Source organism: Thalia democratica, chromosome 8, assembly GCF_965202585.1.
Source record: "Thalia democratica chromosome 8, ktThaDemo2.hap1.1, whole genome shotgun sequence".
Taxonomy (NCBI): Eukaryota; Metazoa; Chordata; class Thaliacea; order Salpida; family Salpidae; genus Thalia; species Thalia democratica.
The window spans coordinates 16,226,409-16,244,809 of record NC_139172.1 but is presented as its reverse complement, the minus strand read 5'-3'; the positions used below and the strand labels follow the sequence as shown (position 1 = coordinate 16,244,809).

Sequence of the window (18,401 nt, the reverse complement as noted above, 5' to 3'; positions counted from 1 at the left end):
AGCGGAAGCTTCTTTGAAATACTAGCTATTTCCTTAAGACTATTTTTTTGAAAATATTTTAGTATTTATGCACAATTTTATTAGCTAGATGCTAGAATAAAGGTTTTAGTAATTTTCGTGTTTAGCTGATAAAAAAATTGTAAGTTTTCAAATAACAATAGTTTATCTATTAAACTGACTTACGCATTTATACTATTTATTATAATATTTAAAAATCAGCAATGCTTACTTTATATAGAACTTGTATAAATAAAATAATAACTAAAGGTGTAATATACAAAGCATTGTTAAAATCAGTTCACAAACAAAATTTATTGTTTAACAAAAGATAAACTCTAATTTTCAGCTACGTTTAAAAAAAAGTCAAAAACTAAATCAAAACTATATATTTTTAAATTTTATTTAAATGTTATATTTTTTTATCAACGTTTAATACTTTGATATCCATACTATAACTTATCTGTAAATTATTTAATCAAAGTTCAAATTTTGTTAATTAAAACTACATATCTTTTATTGAAACCGAGTAACATGTAAATAGTTAGTTATCTTTTAAATTACTTAGTGAACATTTATATGCCACATTGATTACATCTGTAATTCACAATTTTTATTTATAAAAATACGTTAAAAATTTTTTTTGTTAATTAAATAGAGCAAATGTTTTTTTTACAGCATAAAAAATGTTAAATAGTGTAAACAGCAGACTAGACAGTTTAGATTCACACAGTTCAAACAGCGCGTCCGAGTCAAACACTTACGAAGCAGCAAAATCAATTAGAATCATGGATTTATATCAACAACCACTAGACTTAAGCTTAAAAAGGTCATCAACAAGCAGTGTAACAAATAAAATATGTTCTAAGAAGATGCGAAATAATAAAGATATTGTTAGGAGTGACAACTTCAATGAAGCAAGCATAGGCAAAAACGATAAAGAAGTTAATCACTTGGTAAACAATGGAAACAGTAATCAAACTTTTAACCCATTTAGTGTGGATAGCTACATGAACCTTAACAAATTAGCTCAAAATATTCCTGTTTTGAATTTTAACGACAAGCCAAATGAATTAGCCAACTTACTTGCTCAACCTGCAAGCAACAACTTTGTAACAGATTGTAACAACAATCAGGCTAGTTTAAACAAAGTTCCTTTCAACCATAAGGATACTTCAAAAAGAGTAAAAACAAAAGAAAAACAAAAAAATGTTACTTACAAGCGTTTGAAAAGAAATACTCAAAGAAAGGAAAGAAAAGCCTCACTTGATATAAACACCTTAATAAACAACCAATTAATAAACTCATACAAAACTTCTGATATAAACCAAACAAAAGAACTGAATCAATACCAAGAAGTGCTAATAAATAATTGTTATTCTAATTCACAGAGGCATTATAACAGTGCAGTGAGATTGGCACAAACAAACTTGAATTCAGCAGTTTCTAGCTCAAACAGTCGTAACTATCACGCAAGCTCGTCTTTTTATAACCAAACAAATAATGCAAACACTAACCACTATTCAAGAGAGCTGACAAAAACGAACAATTTACCAGCTAAAAGCATAAACATTGACCTGACAAAAAACAAAAATTTCAATAGACTTCAAGAAAACGCAACAATTTCAAGTCAAGTACAAGAAGCAAACAAACTAATAAATTTTAACTGTAGCGGTCTGCATCACTCTGCAACAAAGCAAATTCGCACGCAGTCAAGAGGTAATAACCACCAGCCTGAACCACGCTTAGTGTTTAACTCTAATATACCACAGACAAGTGTTCCGCACTCGGAGTTTTTAGAGGCGGCACTTAAACAAAATTTGATTCCAAATGAACTTAGTATAGATAGGTCTCAAGCTCTAAGAAGTAAAGAATCTTTTATTGCAAAAAAACAAGCGCATCATTTAAGTAATAGTAACCTAGTAAAAAAGGGTTTATCAAGCTACCCGAAAGTTCAAAATTCTAATAACTTTAACCAAATAAGTCAACTATGGATTAATCAAAACAAAAAGATCGACGATATGATTCCTAAAAATAAAAGTTTTATTCCTCACCAAAGAAATAATGGAGGAATCATGAGAAAACACACCCCATCAAACTTCTACAATGTCCTGCCGCCTTACAATGTGCTTAATGAAGCTCATAACTTTGCCCAAAGTCAATCTAAATACTATAATGTGTGGAACAAGGTGGCAGAAGTAGCGCATGTAAGAAGTTCGAGCCAGGATAATTTACTATTTCGACATAATAGTGCAATAAACCAAGTGCAAGTAGACAACAATAAGAAAAACCGTAAAAATACATACATACCCAAAAACCAGTTAACGTGTAAAAATCACACAAAAGAAATTTGCAACGCACACCTCAGACCATCAAACAAAAATCAAAAACTTAACACTCCTGGATCAAGTTTTCAATCTAATAAAGCGTGTAGTAACTTAAGTAAAGAGGCTAAACTACTAAAGCAACAGACAAGGTACCAGGCACCTAAAAAAGTAACGAACTTTAGCCAAGATTATTCTTTGACACCAAACCAGCTAGATGAACTAAAACGAAATATAGAGATACAGATTGAAATGGAACTGGCTGCAGATAGATACATGAAAGAAAAGAACAAGACAAGTTTTCGTACGAGCAAGGCTAATCACCAGAACATCAAGTCATCTCTCTCAAAAAGTAAGCTAAAATTTTTACTTATTGTTTACCTACAATACTTACAATTAGGTAGCTTGTTTTGTTTTAAGTATTAAAATCATTAGTTTATTTTAGTTTGTTCTAAAAAACATCGTTTTTACTGGTTTACTTAAGAGTAGTAAGATATTACAACAATTTTTATGGTAATAATAAAACCGAACATTGTAATAAAAAGTTTTTAATAAATTAATATACCTACTATAAGCTTTCATACTATAAATCACAAGAAGTTCACGTAATATACCGTTTAACAACATTGTAAATAAATTTTTTATTTGTTGGAGCTAAAAAACTACAAGTTTTTTATTTGTTAAAATTTCTAAGATTACACATGCTGGGATATAGTAAAACTAAGATGACATAATTGTTAAAATAAATTTGAGTGCAAATTAATAATCAATTGCACCCAAAAACTTTAAAAATATATTTCATAATTACAAAAGTCTTGGTTTTAAATTTACAAAGTTAAAGTATTTTCTTTGCATATTTTTTAGTTTGTATGTAGTTCAAAAAACTAAAATATTTTTAGCTTGGTAAATGTTTTTAAAATAGTTCAACCGAGTTAAGGATTTTGTGTAGTTATTCTTAAACTCCTTAGTCAAGCTATCTATTGTGCATTAATTTTGTAAAGTTAAATCTTATTAGATCGTTCCCAAGTTAAATTAAAACAAGGGACTTAAAAATAAGTATTTAAAAAAATTCTTAGTTTTAAAGGAGCTGCTTTTTGACTTTGTTAGAACTAGTGAAGATTTTAGTAACAAAAAAAAAAAAAAATTACTGAAAAATTTATAATTACATACAGATACTGAACAAAGCAATGGAAGCCAATTTAATCAAAATTGGACGAATAAAAATATCACTAATAGTAGGTCAAATTTGCAACATCCACGTAACAAAAATCTAAGTAAAAATGTAAAGCTACACAAGTCCGATTATTCTATCCCGCATCACCAATGTAAAGATGCTGCAAGAATTGAAAGTACTTACATGAAAAATTACTTAGAGGATCCAATAGTAGTGCAGAATTTTAATAGATCTAAAGTCCCAACGGAATCTGTCTTTAAGAAAGTTTCTGAAGATTGGAGAAAAATAGACGAGATAAATTTTACCCCGTTTCTTGCTGAAAGTTATAAAAGCAAAAATAGGATTCCAGAAATTGTAAAAAAGGTTCGTTTGATTAAAATATTTAGAATTATCATTGCATTTTATATAATATTGCCTAATTTTTTTTAAACTTATATCAAGTACACCTTTTTTACTTGCTTGACATAACGTACCTTAAAATATCTTATATAATAAGTAATGAACTTCACCACGCGACCATCAACAACAGCATACAAACAACCTAAGACCGGTTTTGTCTCAACTTTGTTGATGATGGCCGTAATAAATACTACTTAAAATTTCTTAAAATAAAAAAAAAAATCCTAGGTTTTTTTTTGGGTCTATATGTTCGAACGTCTATCATAATACTTTAAATAATTAGTATTTCTAATAATATTGCAGCTTTAAAATAAAAGTAATTTAATTTAAGTTTTTTAAAGAAACTTTCTCTTACAAACTATTGCCTTTCCTAATAGTTTTCTTAACATAACTTTAATTTTCTATATTAAACTATTTAATTTTTCATTTGTTTTATAATGTATAATTTTACTTCTACTTGCATGAGTTTAATGAAAGTTTCTTTTATGTTTCGTTTAGATTTTAATAAAACTAAATTTTTAAGCTACAACTAACTAAAATGTTGCTTTATTCTGTCTTAAAACATTGTGTGTGCTACTTGATAACAGAGGGAAATTATAAAAGAAAAAAAAGCAACTAAAACAGTTTGTAATTCTATGTCAAAAAAAAGTTTTATACAAATGAAAGAAAAAAAAGACAACGAAGTTATCTTAACTGAAAATTGTAAAAGTAGCAGTCTAATTACAACTCTAAATGAAAATAAAAAAGATAAAAATGACCATGAAGAAGAAACTATAACAAAAGACACAAAAAATGATAACGAAAAAACGGAAACTTTTGACTTTGTTGATGATTGCGGAAACGGTTGGTGCATTTACTTTGAGCATAGTTATAAATTCAATAAAACTTTAATTTTTGTTAATTGTTTTATAGCGCTAACATTTAACTAAGCAGCATTTTAAAGTTAATTCGAAAACTTTTATTATTTAGATATATGCTGTTGTAACAGCGAAGCTTATCATTAGTATTATAAGTAAAAAAAAAATTGTTTTTAAGTAAATAAACATATTGAATTAATTTTACAATAAAAAAGTAAAAATTACTGAGGTTAGACAATAAAATTTTTCTAATCTCGATTACAAAAGGCGTATAACTATTTTTAGATTTTGAAGATTCTCACGCAGATTTGATAACAAAAGATGCACAAGAAATAAAAACAAATTTAGAAGTTGACAATAGTGAAAAAATTGAAGAGCTACCAAGAAATTTTATAAAAGGTAGAATTTTTTAATACTTGAATAGAAGACAGATTTAAAGTTGTCATAAACAAAAAAACTGTCATTAACAATCACGTGAAAAAATTGTATAGAGAGTACTTTAAAAAAAATCAACAGTTTAAAAAATCCTTTTTAGGTGAAAAAACAAAAATAAGGTTTAATATTTAATGCTTTAAAAAAAATAAATATTGTATTTTCTGAAAAAGTAAAAATAATGTTGTCGTTCATTGTATTTCTTTTATTTTAAAAACTAATCAAAGTTTTTTATACTAACCAATTTCACCAAACATTTTTATTTTTTTTAAATTCATTTGGTATCATTTTAAAATTAAGCTAGGATAAATCAACCATATTAAATTAAAAATTGTTTTAATGATTTTATACGTTTGAAGTTAAAATTCACTTAACTCTCATAAACATACAATAGTCTAACAAAACTTTTAGGTAAATTCTTTGTAGATCTTTTTAAGCACTTTCTTTGCTTTTGTTATTAAAAATGTTTGATATTTGAAGTCTTTTAAGACTATGAGAATATATAGAAATATACGTTGCTCCAGCTTAATAAATATTTTTTTAAATACTAAACTAATTTATGAATTACTATGTTGTAATACTGGATCTCATACTATCTTAATTATTAAATTTCGTAAACTAAAACTTTAAGGCACATAACTTTATTTATAGAAGGCAAGAGCATATTTTTATAGAAGTTTGAATACTCAAAATTAAAAAAAAATTCAGCTATAAAATTATTAACGTTGTTTTTTGTGATATGTTTTTAAAACTGACCTTACATTTGGCTTGTTGTTATAGGAATTAGGTCTAAAGCTTATTGCGGGTTAAAGTATACAAAATTAAACATTTTGTTTAATTTTATTTACGGTTTTTCTAATTCTTAAATTGTTTATTTAAATGATATTTGTATGTTCGAAAAAGTTTTTACAAAATGAGGTCAACTCAGACAAATATTTTTGGTCTGTTTTTCTACATTACATTTTTATTCTTTGTACCGTGTTATTACATAACAATATTAGCTTTCACTTATTCTAAAACACCACGCATAGTACTTGTTAAATATTTTTAAGTAAAAAAAAATAAGTTAGGAAAGTTGATAAAAAATACGATATTTATATTATAATATAAGCTTAGTAGTGTCTAAAATATTATACAGTTTAACCAAACATAAAAATATAAAAAGAGGTTGTAGGAATAAAAAAACTGTAAATTTATAAGAGAATAATTAAAGCGGTTTAAATAGAAGTTTAAGTTAATAACTAATAAGAACAAAAACTGTACTTAAAACTTTAAAGTGTTCCTTTGCTAATTTAGCTATTTCTGTACTTCCTTTGAAACTCATTGTTGCAATAAAAAAATGTTTCCTTCCTTATTTATATCTGACAGCAAAGTGTCATTTATGTTTCATATACTTTTTAGCTAATTTTGTGAAACATTTTTTGCTACTTTTGCTCAAAATTATCAAATAAACAACCTCAAAGTTAAAAATCAAGGAAGCTGTTTATCAATATACTACTTCATAATTCCAAAAAAAGTATGATTAATACAACTGAAGCTAGCTACTTTAAAAAATCTATAGATTTAAGTGTTTAATAGTCTTACGTTACTAATACCAGTTAAAAGAACTACTATCGTATTTCAAATAGTATAGAGTAGAAGTCGACAGCATATTATAAAGATAATCATATATACAGAAAAAGTTTTTCGCGGGCTACACTAAAAGTATGACAATCCTACTCGTGTCATTTTTTTTTGAAGGAAGTATTTTTGAAAACTTTCCTTTAAAAAGTTAGGAGCAAAAAATTAATGAAATAAACATAAACTAGGCAGCATTATTTTATTAGTAAAACAAATTTTATTACAAAAAGGTTGGTTGAACTTGCTTGAACTTGCTTCTACAGCATCAGTTTTTTTTTTAGCTAAAAAGCACGTGACTGGCCAAAAAGTATACTGGTCCTTTGTCCGCAGATTGTCGATTACGGACTTGAAGTTTTTGGATTACTTGTAAAAAAGTTTAAAATAGTATTATCATTAAACCAATAATAAAGCTATAATTTTAGTTTGTAACTTTTACTTTAAGAAGCTTAAAATTTGATACATAGTTACACCAAAATACTAAGTTATGTCAACAGACATTCAGCATCGTTAATGGAATTTAATTGCTTTTAAAACGTTGCAAAAAGCTTATCTAAGTTTTATATTTACAGCAAAAACTCTAAACTTCAGGAAACTTGTGTACTTTATAATTATAATGCATGTTTATTTCATATTGAAACTACTTAGTGCCTTTCAAAATATATCATTAATGTTTACATGACGTATATACTTTTTTAAGACAAAAAGACTTAAATATTTATTTTACATAACCATACATACAAAACTACATACCGATTTAATTTTTTTTCATATGCAAAAAAAAAAAAAATAATTGTTGTCACTAAAAACTAGATTTTTTTTCATCCATTTAAAGTAGCTAACTAATAAAACATGTTAAAAGATGTAGGTGAAGTGTTTAGTTTCAAACTTGATTCGTTTTTGTACTAGCCTAAGTATTACCTGTAAATTAGCGTATATTTGTTTCTGTAGACAAGTGCATAGATTAAAAGAAATATTTTCAGATGTAAGCTTAAATTAACCTTAATAATAATAAAAACTAACACACTTTTTTTAACGAGAACCTTTTATTTTTAAGAATGTCAAGCAAATGAAGAAAAACTGAAATCAGTTGTTTTTGATAAAGAAGATATAAATCAAGAAAATAAAACACTTACTTTATCACAAAGCTGTTTAAAAAACTTAAAAAATCAAGAAAAAGAAAGCACAGTAGCTGAAGACTTACCGAATACAATGGTATAGAATTTTTTCTTAGCTTTTAAATAGCTATCATACTGTTTTAATTTTTAATTTTTTATAAACAGTGTTACTTTGTATAAATAAACTTAATTCAATTAAGAGTGTGTTTTAAAAGCTTTAACAGAGTTATTATTATTTATTAGTATATCAACACTGTTATCAATATATTTGTCATAATGTTACAAAAAATATTTTTATTAAGTCAGTTTCTAATATATCCTTCTACAGTTTACATAAAAGTTAATTACAAACGTAAAATAATTTAACTTATTAATAAAAATAAAACTTTATATTCTTTTTATGATAGAATATAGAAGATTTTACTGAGGATTATACAAAAAAAGACGACGAACTTATTTTTACTTCAGGAAGCAAAAACGGTTTGTTTTATTTATAATTTTATATTTTCTTAAATTAGCTTTAAAAATTTATATAAAAAATAACTTTTATCTTTGAAGGTATGTAACATCTTAGTTAGTATAGACTTTAACTGAATTTAAGTACGAATTATATTAAGATTTTTAAACAAAAGTTTGATGACTTTACTTTTTGCAAATATGTTATAATCAAAAAAGTTTTTTAAATCTGCTCAAATTTATATAACTTTTTTAGACTTATCAAAATATTAATTTGTTTCTATTTTTCAAATCATCACACACAAACTTATACACGTATTTTATCATTAAATCATTTTTATAGCTAGAAAACATCACAAAAACAGAAAAAAACTGAGAAAAACAAACGAAGCTTCATCAGAAGAGGTAAATATAGCAAGTTTATAACTTTAGTTAAGTTATACACAGGTAGAATTATTTTTGGCAACTATTTAAGGAGCGGATTGTAAGTACGGATTTATGAATATTAATATTTAAATTTTATACATATACACAAGTTTTCAAAGTTACTAATAAATTATTACAATAACTAAATATCTATACTTTACTCATTTTACCTGAAAAGTAAAAAGTAAACCTTTACTCTTAACCCACATTACTCAATTAAATAGAAAGATAAGTTTAAACAACTAAAAGTTTAAACAGTTATAAAATAAGTTTTAACGAATGTTTTAAACACTTAAATTAACAGTTACTTCTGTATAAAACTGTTTTTTTTAAACAAGTAAGGTTGTTACGGGTAAAGATTTTTACTATTCAAGTTTTATTATTTGTTATAAACAATAAAAATTATAAAAATAGTAGTACTTGTAATATTTTGCTATACAGCCTTGTTTAATTATTACAGTGGTCCTTAAGGTAATTAAAATATGGGCAAAGTAAACTACTAAATAAGTTCTGTACACAACAAGTTGTAATTCTGTCACTAGTGGTAGGAACACGTAAACACATAAACATGTTTTTGTCAAGAACTATTTTCTACGATTAAACCTGTTTTAACTTGTACCTACTTTACATGCAAGCCATGTATAAACTGAAGCTAGAAGTTATAAACGTTTCAGTCAATTAATCATCCTTTTAATGAAACTTTTTATTTCATTTATTCTATCAAAGTTGTTTTAGTTGTATATTTTATGTCTTACATAATAGTTAAACTGAAAGATATCAACAGTCCCTACTTAAACTCAGTACTCTTAGTATGCTTTGTTTTAAAACATTAACATCTATCTAATTAATTAAGCTTTATAACCTTTTACTTGGTGATTACAAACAGTTATTATTTGTACTTATCAAATATATTAAACAACACTATTACATAAAAAAAAAACTTTTACTAAAAAAACGACACTAAAGTAGCATATGAAAACTAAATTCTTTGAATACACTATATCCTGTAGAAACACTTGTAAAAAAAAATCTTGCTACCCAGGTATGTGTACTTGTTGCTTATTACATATCCTGAATGTTAATAGTTAAAATTGTTGGCTTTCGAAAAACAACAAACTTTAATCTAGTTAAAGTTATATAGGTATATATTTTAAAATTAAAAAATGATCATATTACTTCGATCATCAGACCCAAAGTTCTAGGTAGACTTTATCCTAGGTTTTGTTCTTAACAAAACTAATAGTCCAGTCATAACCGAAGAAAACTATCTTCGTTAATCTACATATTTACAGCTATTGAATTTTACCATGAAGCTACCGTTTGCTGGTATGATCAGTGTAATGTCAAGTAGCCGTGTAATGTAAAAAATAAATCAGTTTAAAAAATTCGTTTAATTAAGTTTATTTTATAACATAGTTATTTTAAGAAAAAGAAAATAATGATTTTGTTAATATTTAAACATAAAAAGTGATACTTAAAAAGATGCATTACCACATAACTTTTATAATTCATTGCTTTCCAGCAGTTATATTGTTTTTTATTTTTCTTACCTCAAATAAATGATTTTGTTAATTAAATGTTGCTAATTAAAACTGCTACTTGATTGGGCTTCAATTAGAGGCAAAGTTTTTTTTTTTTATAGATCCACACATCAACTGATCAAATTTTTTTACCTGTTTCTCTTTTTATTTATTTTAGATGTCAAGTAAAGCTGAAAAAGGTTTTTTGGCAAAACAGGCAGTTAGCATCATAAATGGTTCATTAAATTCTATAGTCCTAGAAGTTTTGATTCAGAACCTTTAAGCGTTTTACTCAAAACTGAAAAGGAGTGGCTTTGTTTACTTGTATGATTACTTAAATCTATCAAAAGCTCTTTTCTCACTTTATTAGCTTGTAATCCTGATAAATTTTTAACACAAAAAAATTAAAATCCATCTATACTGGTTATACTTATTTATTAAACCTTTAGGAAAAATAACAAAAAAAAAACACTGTGAATATGCTCAGATACCAACTGCTATGATTTAAATTCAAATTCAGGACTTTGTTCTTCCCGATTACAAGTTTTAAAAAAACTTAAGAACTGAAAGCTTTGAAAAGTTTCTAGAGCAAAAACTTTCGATATACGGTTTCAAACTTTCTTTCTCTTAAAAATACAAAAATCTCTAATTTTTTCGTGCATTGCAACATTTAACTGATTTAATTTTTTAAATACTAGACAATAAGTAGACTCCCCCGAACCGGACTAAATCTTTAAGTAATTTTTCAATTAGTGTTTTTCGCTCTAACAAAAACTCCTACTGTGTCTTTCATAGAAGACTCTTTGCAGAAAGCAGAAAACTCACGAATTACTTTTGCACTTCTTCTTATTTTGTTTACAGTCGCAACAAAATCTCGAAAAAATACTTTGTTGAAGCTGCGTTAAAAAACTATCCTATTTTTGTGAAAATGGACATTATAGTTGTTCGTATGCCATCAGAGTCACAAAAAAGCATATGTTATGAATTTTTTTGGTGCTTTTAGTTGGAAATTCGGTAGTAAACTAGTAACTGTACTTCACTATATCATCTATTTTATCAAGATATACAAAAAAAAACAGACATACATACGTAATTTTTATACGAATTTAAAAAATATTAGCTATAAGCGAGCACATTCTAGATGTCATGCTGTAAGACAGCGGAACTTTCTCGTTAATTCAACTGTTTTACTTCCTCCATGTAGATTTTCTGAAACTTCTAAGAAACAAGTATTTTTGTTTTTCAGCTTAATGATATTTTTTTTTATCTTTTATTCTACCCACATATAAAGAAAGCAAAACTGTAGAATCATTTTTAGTAAAACTTTTGATTTATGTTTAAATAACTAGACTTGGAAAATTAGTTTTGTTTTTTTGACAGAGTAAAAATTTGGTGCACAACTAGGTGCACAGTAAAATTTTCTTGCACACTGTGGGAACTACTGGATTATAATATAATGTCTGTACTGTTTATAACAAGTTAATAAGACTGTAAACCTTTTCTTTTTTGGTGTATTTCTTAGTAGTTTTTAAAGTTAAAATAATTTTCTTTTCTCACCATATTATTTAATTACAAAGAATTTTTTAAAAACCTCACTTTAAGGTCAATTAAAATTAATTAGGTTAAGAGTAAGTACTTTTTTATCAACTACTTACAAAACTGTTAACATTCAAATAGAAGTAAAACAAATCGAATTTAGTTTTCTATCTAAAAATTATAGTTTTATCTCAGATAAAAAAGTTAAACAATAGACTAGAAACTAGCATAATTTACTAAATAACAGACTTCTAAAACACAATAATATAAATTTATATAAAATTACTTTACAACCGTTTTGTTATAAATAAACTAAAACTGAAACAAACTAAATTTTTTCAAGAAAATAATAAATACTTAAGTACTTGATCTAACATTTGAATTTGTATAAATAAAGGAAATGCTAAGATTTTAACTTTCTGAATAATTTTTTACTTTTAGGATCTGTTTTATGCCAATATAATTTTCAAAAATAATTATTTTCAGTTATAGTTACTAAAAGCTTTGTTTTACATTTATGACAAACTTTTTAATGTATTGTTTTTTAAATATTTAGAAAAGTTACAGAGGTCGCGAAATACCTTTTTAGCAAATCAAACCCTTTATGTATAAAATGATCTAAAAACGATTATAGCTTGATTTATTTTCTAATAAAGTTGATATGTACGTATTTTTTTCTAAGTTTGAGTTTAGTAGATAATACTAAAAAAAATTTCTATTTTTTACAAGTTAACCTTAATTGAAACATCTCGAAAAAGTTTCACAATTTTTTGAGGATATATTTAAACAATATGAGCTTTTTTATATATTATTCTTTTTAATTAGATTTTTATATTATTGAAATAAGTTTAAAAAGTATATATTAAAGTTCAGTATGTTTTAAAAGTTCCTGAAGGTTTCTAGATAATTGATACTGTATAATCAGTTTTTATAAACTTATTATTTTTAAACAGTTAAACTTTACCACAGTAAAATGTATTTCTATCTAAAATGAAAATTAATACTTGATAGTCTGTATCCGGTCTATTTAAGCTATAAGACATCTACTGTTTTACACTAAAACTTTAGCTATTAAAATAGTAGAAATTACAGTTTTGTGATTGAGTTGAAGTAGATACACTTTAGAATATTTTACAAGGTTATATACAAACGTATTTTTGTTTTTTCAATAAACTAATTTAATAATAAAAACACAATTGTAGTCATTCTGGTAATTACAAAAATTTGCTATTAGATACAACCAAAATAACGTTGTTCTTAAAAAGCTAGTTGTTCTACTGTTAGATTAGGTAATTTGAAAAATAAGAAAATAATTCAGTTATTTATTTAATATTAAAGAGATTTCTAACAATTTATCAGTTGTTTTAAGAATTTAATTTGTCACGAGAATAAGCAGTATAAATTATTCATGAAAACAATTTATTAATTTTATAGCGTAAATATCGTTCAACAATTTTTTCTCTTTTTTTTTAAATGTTAGTTTTTTATACCTTCATCATATGAAAAAAAAGTCTCTTTATAACAAAATACTTTTTAAAATATATGATATTAATATTATTTTAAGAATAGTATGTACAGTTTTAACTGTTTGAATTTTTTAATACCTAATAAATTGCTCTTTAGCTCCAAGTAAACTTTATAAAACTTTAGCGCCACCCACAACATACGTATTGTATTAAAAAAGAATTTAAAAGACACGTGTTTTTATCTTTTCACGTGACTTTTTGTGAAAGTCATACTTAAAACTTAGTAAATTGTTTTAATTGAACAGACTTTAAACAGCTTAATTAAAATATGAAGTAAAAAGTTACAGTTTCAAACTATTTAGTTTTACTAAAAAATTGATTCGAAATATTTTTAACACTAAATAAAGATATTTAAAGGATCTATAACACCTTTATAAAACCCTTACTGATTAAGAAGTTTTAACACTTCAAAGCTTTATTTTGTGCAGAATTTTATTGATAACTATACCTTAAAAACCGAAGTATAAAAAATATTTTTAAAACGTTAATAACAATCAGTTTTATTAAAACAACTTTAATAAATATATAAGCGTTGTACAAAATAGTTGCAGAACTGACTTTAAAATAATTAAACTATTTTTTAACTTGTAGAGCTTATTTTTTTTTTTAGTCATAAATGCCAATTGTTTTACAACCTTTTCAATACATGATACTCATACAATAAATGTTAATAAGACTAAATTGCATAAGTTTTTTGTGTTTTAAGTGCATAATACTAGTATTATTTAAAATAATAATAAATTTTTAAATAAAAGTTTTGATATTTTTAAAACACTTTCTTAATATTTACATTCAAATTAAATATTTTTAAATCTAAGGTATTTGATGAAAACTTTACAAACGAGGAATCCATACATTTTGACTTGAAAACACCAAATTCTATACGTGACAATTTAAAAGAAATTCGAAAAGATTTATCAATTTTGATTGATTTTCAAGAAGATCACAACAAGGTGTTTTCTAAAGCCTTCGATGAACTCCAACAAGCTTGTGAAACTTTTACGGACTATAACACCATCAAGCGAATAAAAAATAAAATTTTTAAGGTAGTAGAAACTAGTACAAATATTAAAAGCTCAAGTCAGGTACATGAGCACGAAATTATAAAAAATGTAGCAGCATTAACTAATTTGGCTAAAACCTCATCAAAACAAATTGATTCTAATACCTTAGTTTCTTCTAGTACTCCTTATAAAAATTGTTGATTTATAGCTGAAAAAAGTTAAAAAGCTGCAAAATTTTATCTATTTGAGCTGTTAGTTTGATGCTGTTTAAAATAAAATTTTAACTTTTATGGTTTTATATTTATACCGCATTCAAAACGCAGTAATCTCAAAGTGACTGTAACTTTAATCATTCATACTTTAATTTATTTGTAAACAGTTAGTATATTTTGTATATACTGAATACATAATAGCTTTTCAAATCATCTTGTAAACTAAACATTATTTTTAGCAGGCAGTTGAAATTTTTTGTCTTATTTTAACTTATTTATTTTTTTTTATTTACTTTTCAATCTCGCTAGTTTCAATTTCTGTACGTGAAACTACTGTAATGTACGTATACTTAACTATTTAAACAATGTTTACTTATCTGTAAATTTGTTTTTTTTAATTTGTCTGCACATCTTAAAAAATATTTTTTTGACGAAAATATTTTTGTGTTTACTTCATTTGCTCTCCTTAATTTTACTTGAGTGCTTTTTTATTTCACGTTATATTTATTTTTATATCTTAGTGGCAAACAAATGTTTACGCTATCTTTTTAGGCAATATTGTTTGTAAGCTAATTTAAAGTGTTCCTTCTTACAAAGGTGGTACGATAAGAACTTAAATTAGTGTAAACGAAATTTCATGCTTCATGTAAAATTTTACAAATCGAAATTATTATTTTGTTTTCATCGAACTTTTTAACTTACCTGCTTATTTATTTTATTGTCATGATATCTTAATTCATAAAATTAAGAATGTTAGAGTTTATAAGTGTTTCAGTGAAAGTAAAAACTAATTAAGATAACTGTAAACTGATTAAAAACTAAGCATCTTTAAAGTGTAAAAAATTAAGAAAGACGATGAATTTTATTAATTTTATTGACCGTTATATCAAAAAAATGCTTTATTTTTTTTTTTTGAGTTCGTATTTTTATTTCACAGTTATAAACTGTAAAAGAGTGCCTGTAAAAAGTATTTGTTTTATATAATACATACGTAACTATCGTTACATAATATTTTCTTTTTTTTTTGGTATGCAGCAAATTAAGAAACCTTTAGATTACAAATTACCTGCACATTCCAAACTTATTTACAAAATACCGGTAACATAACTTTTTAAATTCAGTACATTTTAGTGATTTAAAACAATCTATTAAGATTATCAACCGTAAAGTCTTTTAAAACACTATTTAAGATTACATTAATACTTTTTTTCATTTTTAACTGAATTTTAATAGTTATAAAAATTCAGTATAGCTATATAAAGTCGTAATAAAAAACAAAATAGTAAAAAAAAAACAACTTTTTTTGTACTCTAATAGACTGACGACGTTTCACTACTCATAAAGTACAAAAAGCTCTACATATTCGGTGAAGATTATCTTAAATTATAAAAAAAGCATGCAAAAATTGTCTTAATATGTATTTAGTTATTAGACATATTCACTATAAGCTGATCAGCGATGAAATTTAGTAACTGTCTCAATATGTAATATATATTTTTCAATATAAACACTTATTTATAAATAAAAACAAAATATAAAAAACCTATATAAAATAAGCATTATAAAGTAAGTTATAGATTTGAACAATCAAAGTAAAATGTTAATTTAGAAACAGGAGTACAATTATACAATATAAAGTAACTTAGCGTAAAAACTATTATCAAATAAAGTATTGAAAGTTGTATATGAAAAAACTACATGTCATGTTATATAACATGTTAAAAAAAGTCATATTTTTCCAAAGTATGCAAACTGTAAACAAAAGTTGTATGATTTTACTTTTTGGAAAATAACTACGTCACCATAGATATAGAAGGTAAGCATCTTCACAAGAACTTATCGAACGATATTTTAACGTTTTTGTACTAACTAAAGATAACCATTAACTATATAATAAACTTACAACTAAAATAACTTTTACAAACATTCACTGAATTTAGAACAAATTACGGTAAAGCATATTAATCCAAAACAAATAATCTTTATAAAACTTACTATTTGTGTGGCAAGTGTTCAATAATCATGCCTTTTGTTCTTTATCTTCTGATGAAACTGCTGCTCTTTTTAAGGTGCATGTTTCACAAATTTTGCTCACACAGTTTGGGATACTTTTCATTCCAAAACCTGCGTTTAATTTCCATTTTGGTCATTTCCTATATTAGTGAAAATAGTTCCACACTTAATCTGACAAACAAACACTTTGTTTGTTATTTATGACTTTAAAAATATGTCTCTGACCAGAGTTCCTACCTTCAAAACTATCCCCTATTGAGCCTATATAAATTCTGTCCGTGTCCTTACTTTTTATTCTAAGACAACGTTTATTTATTAGATAATTAACATTTAATGGGAAGAATAGTTGACAGATGACCAGATGTACTACCAAAAAAAAAGTTTAAACTACGTAGCCAGTGATATAATCAAAGTATTTGAAACACGCATAGTATTAACACCATGAGTAAATCTTTATCAATAAAATGCATAAGTAATAAAGTACAAAGTATCTGAAAGACTAGTGATTGTTGTAAAATAATTAAAAATAAATAAAATATGTTAAAAAAATATTAGATGTATGTCTACTTTACAACAACTTTAGCATAAAGTTTTTTTTAGTATTCTAGTTCGTGCTTTATTAAGATTTCGTTAATCCCAGGCGAGACAATAAAACCAGAACTTTAATGTAAATTAAACTTATAATTGCTCTAAGTTGGGAGTAAAGTATAACTTTATACTTTTGTTACACACAATTACTACTGTTAATTTATGATAAACCTTTTAGCAACACTAATATAATTGGACTAAAATGCTTTAAAAATTACCTTCATTATTGTTTTGAAGATATTTCTGTCGAACTACTATTAAAATACTTAAAGAACAAAAATAAAAGTCAACTCAACAAACCCTACTTCTTTACATTAAAGCTTAAAAACAAACTTCTTTTATAAAAATTATAACCACAAAACTTTAAACATTCTAATTTATGATGACCATAAAATATGGTAATTTGTAAAATTTTTAATTTTTCCGACATTAAATACAGTTACACTTAGCGAGACTGTCGTTTTGCAATATGTTCATATGAAACTAATTTTTTTAAAGTACGATATCTAATATGTATTTTTTATTCAAAGAAAAAAACATTAATCAATTAGAATTCTTCGAGTTTGGTAGGCTGAGCGTCTATTTCATAAAATTTTTTAAAAATACCACAGCGCCTTTAAGGAAGGCGTAGAACGTAGCCGAACTCACCATTGAATATACCTCAGTTGCTGTGAGCCACAATGCGCAACACAATACAATCGTTTGAAAGGTGCAGTGTTTTCCTTCAATAGAAAGGGCATTTCCCTTGCTAGAAAACACGCCCACAGCAGCGCTTGCTGCTACCGCTCCTGCTGCTATTACTGCTCTGCTTAATATATATTTTTTTTATTTTAACCTGTTTGAAATTTTTAATATTTGCCTTTCAGTTTGAGGTCTTGTTTATCTTAGAATAAAATGAAAATTGAACAGATATAATATATGCTTTTTAATAGCGTACGTAAAAGTTGATAAAAGAAAATATAAAATATGTTTTCACTTTTGAAACAATTTTGAGGCTTTTTTTGAAATAAAATTAACACAAAAATTTAAACATAAGTCACTCATTTGAAAAAGTTTATTAATTAATTTCATTTAGCGCGTCATCAGAATAATCTTGCTAAAAACTGATAAGAATATAGTGTAAATTTAGTTATATACAATTATTTTGAAATATCTAGCTAAAAATACTTACGCCATAACGAGTTAAGTGTAAAAGTCTATTT

At 25.2% G+C, this 18,401-nt stretch overlaps 1 protein-coding gene across 1 annotated transcript; it reads left to right on the top strand.

Annotated features, from left to right (window-relative positions):
• The first annotated feature begins 679 nt into the window (after positions 1-679).
• On the top strand, positions 680-15,728 carry LOC145841890 (uncharacterized). Its single transcript, XM_082949186.1, has 8 exons — positions 680-2,673; positions 3,494-3,858; positions 4,482-4,737; positions 5,037-5,150; positions 7,858-8,015; positions 8,326-8,398; positions 8,718-8,779; positions 14,201-15,728. Exons 1-8 carry the CDS (start codon positions 684-686, stop codon positions 14,585-14,587), a joined length of 3,405 nt encoding a protein of 1,134 aa, XP_082805312.1. The 5' UTR covers positions 680-683; the 3' UTR covers positions 14,588-15,728.
• Positions 15,729-18,401: the final 2,673 nt, after the last annotated feature.

Coding starts and splice junctions, on each gene's coding strand:
- LOC145841890 (XM_082949186.1), top strand. CDS start 684: ATGTTAAATAGTGTAAACAGCAGACTAGACAGTTTAGATTCACACAGT. Junction 8,399..8,717: donor TACTTCAGGAAGCAAAAACG/GTTTGTTTTATT, acceptor TCATTTTTATAG/CTAGAAAACATCACAAAAAC. Junction 8,780..14,200: donor ACGAAGCTTCATCAGAAGAG/GTAAATATAGCA, acceptor TTTAAATCTAAG/GTATTTGATGAAAACTTTAC.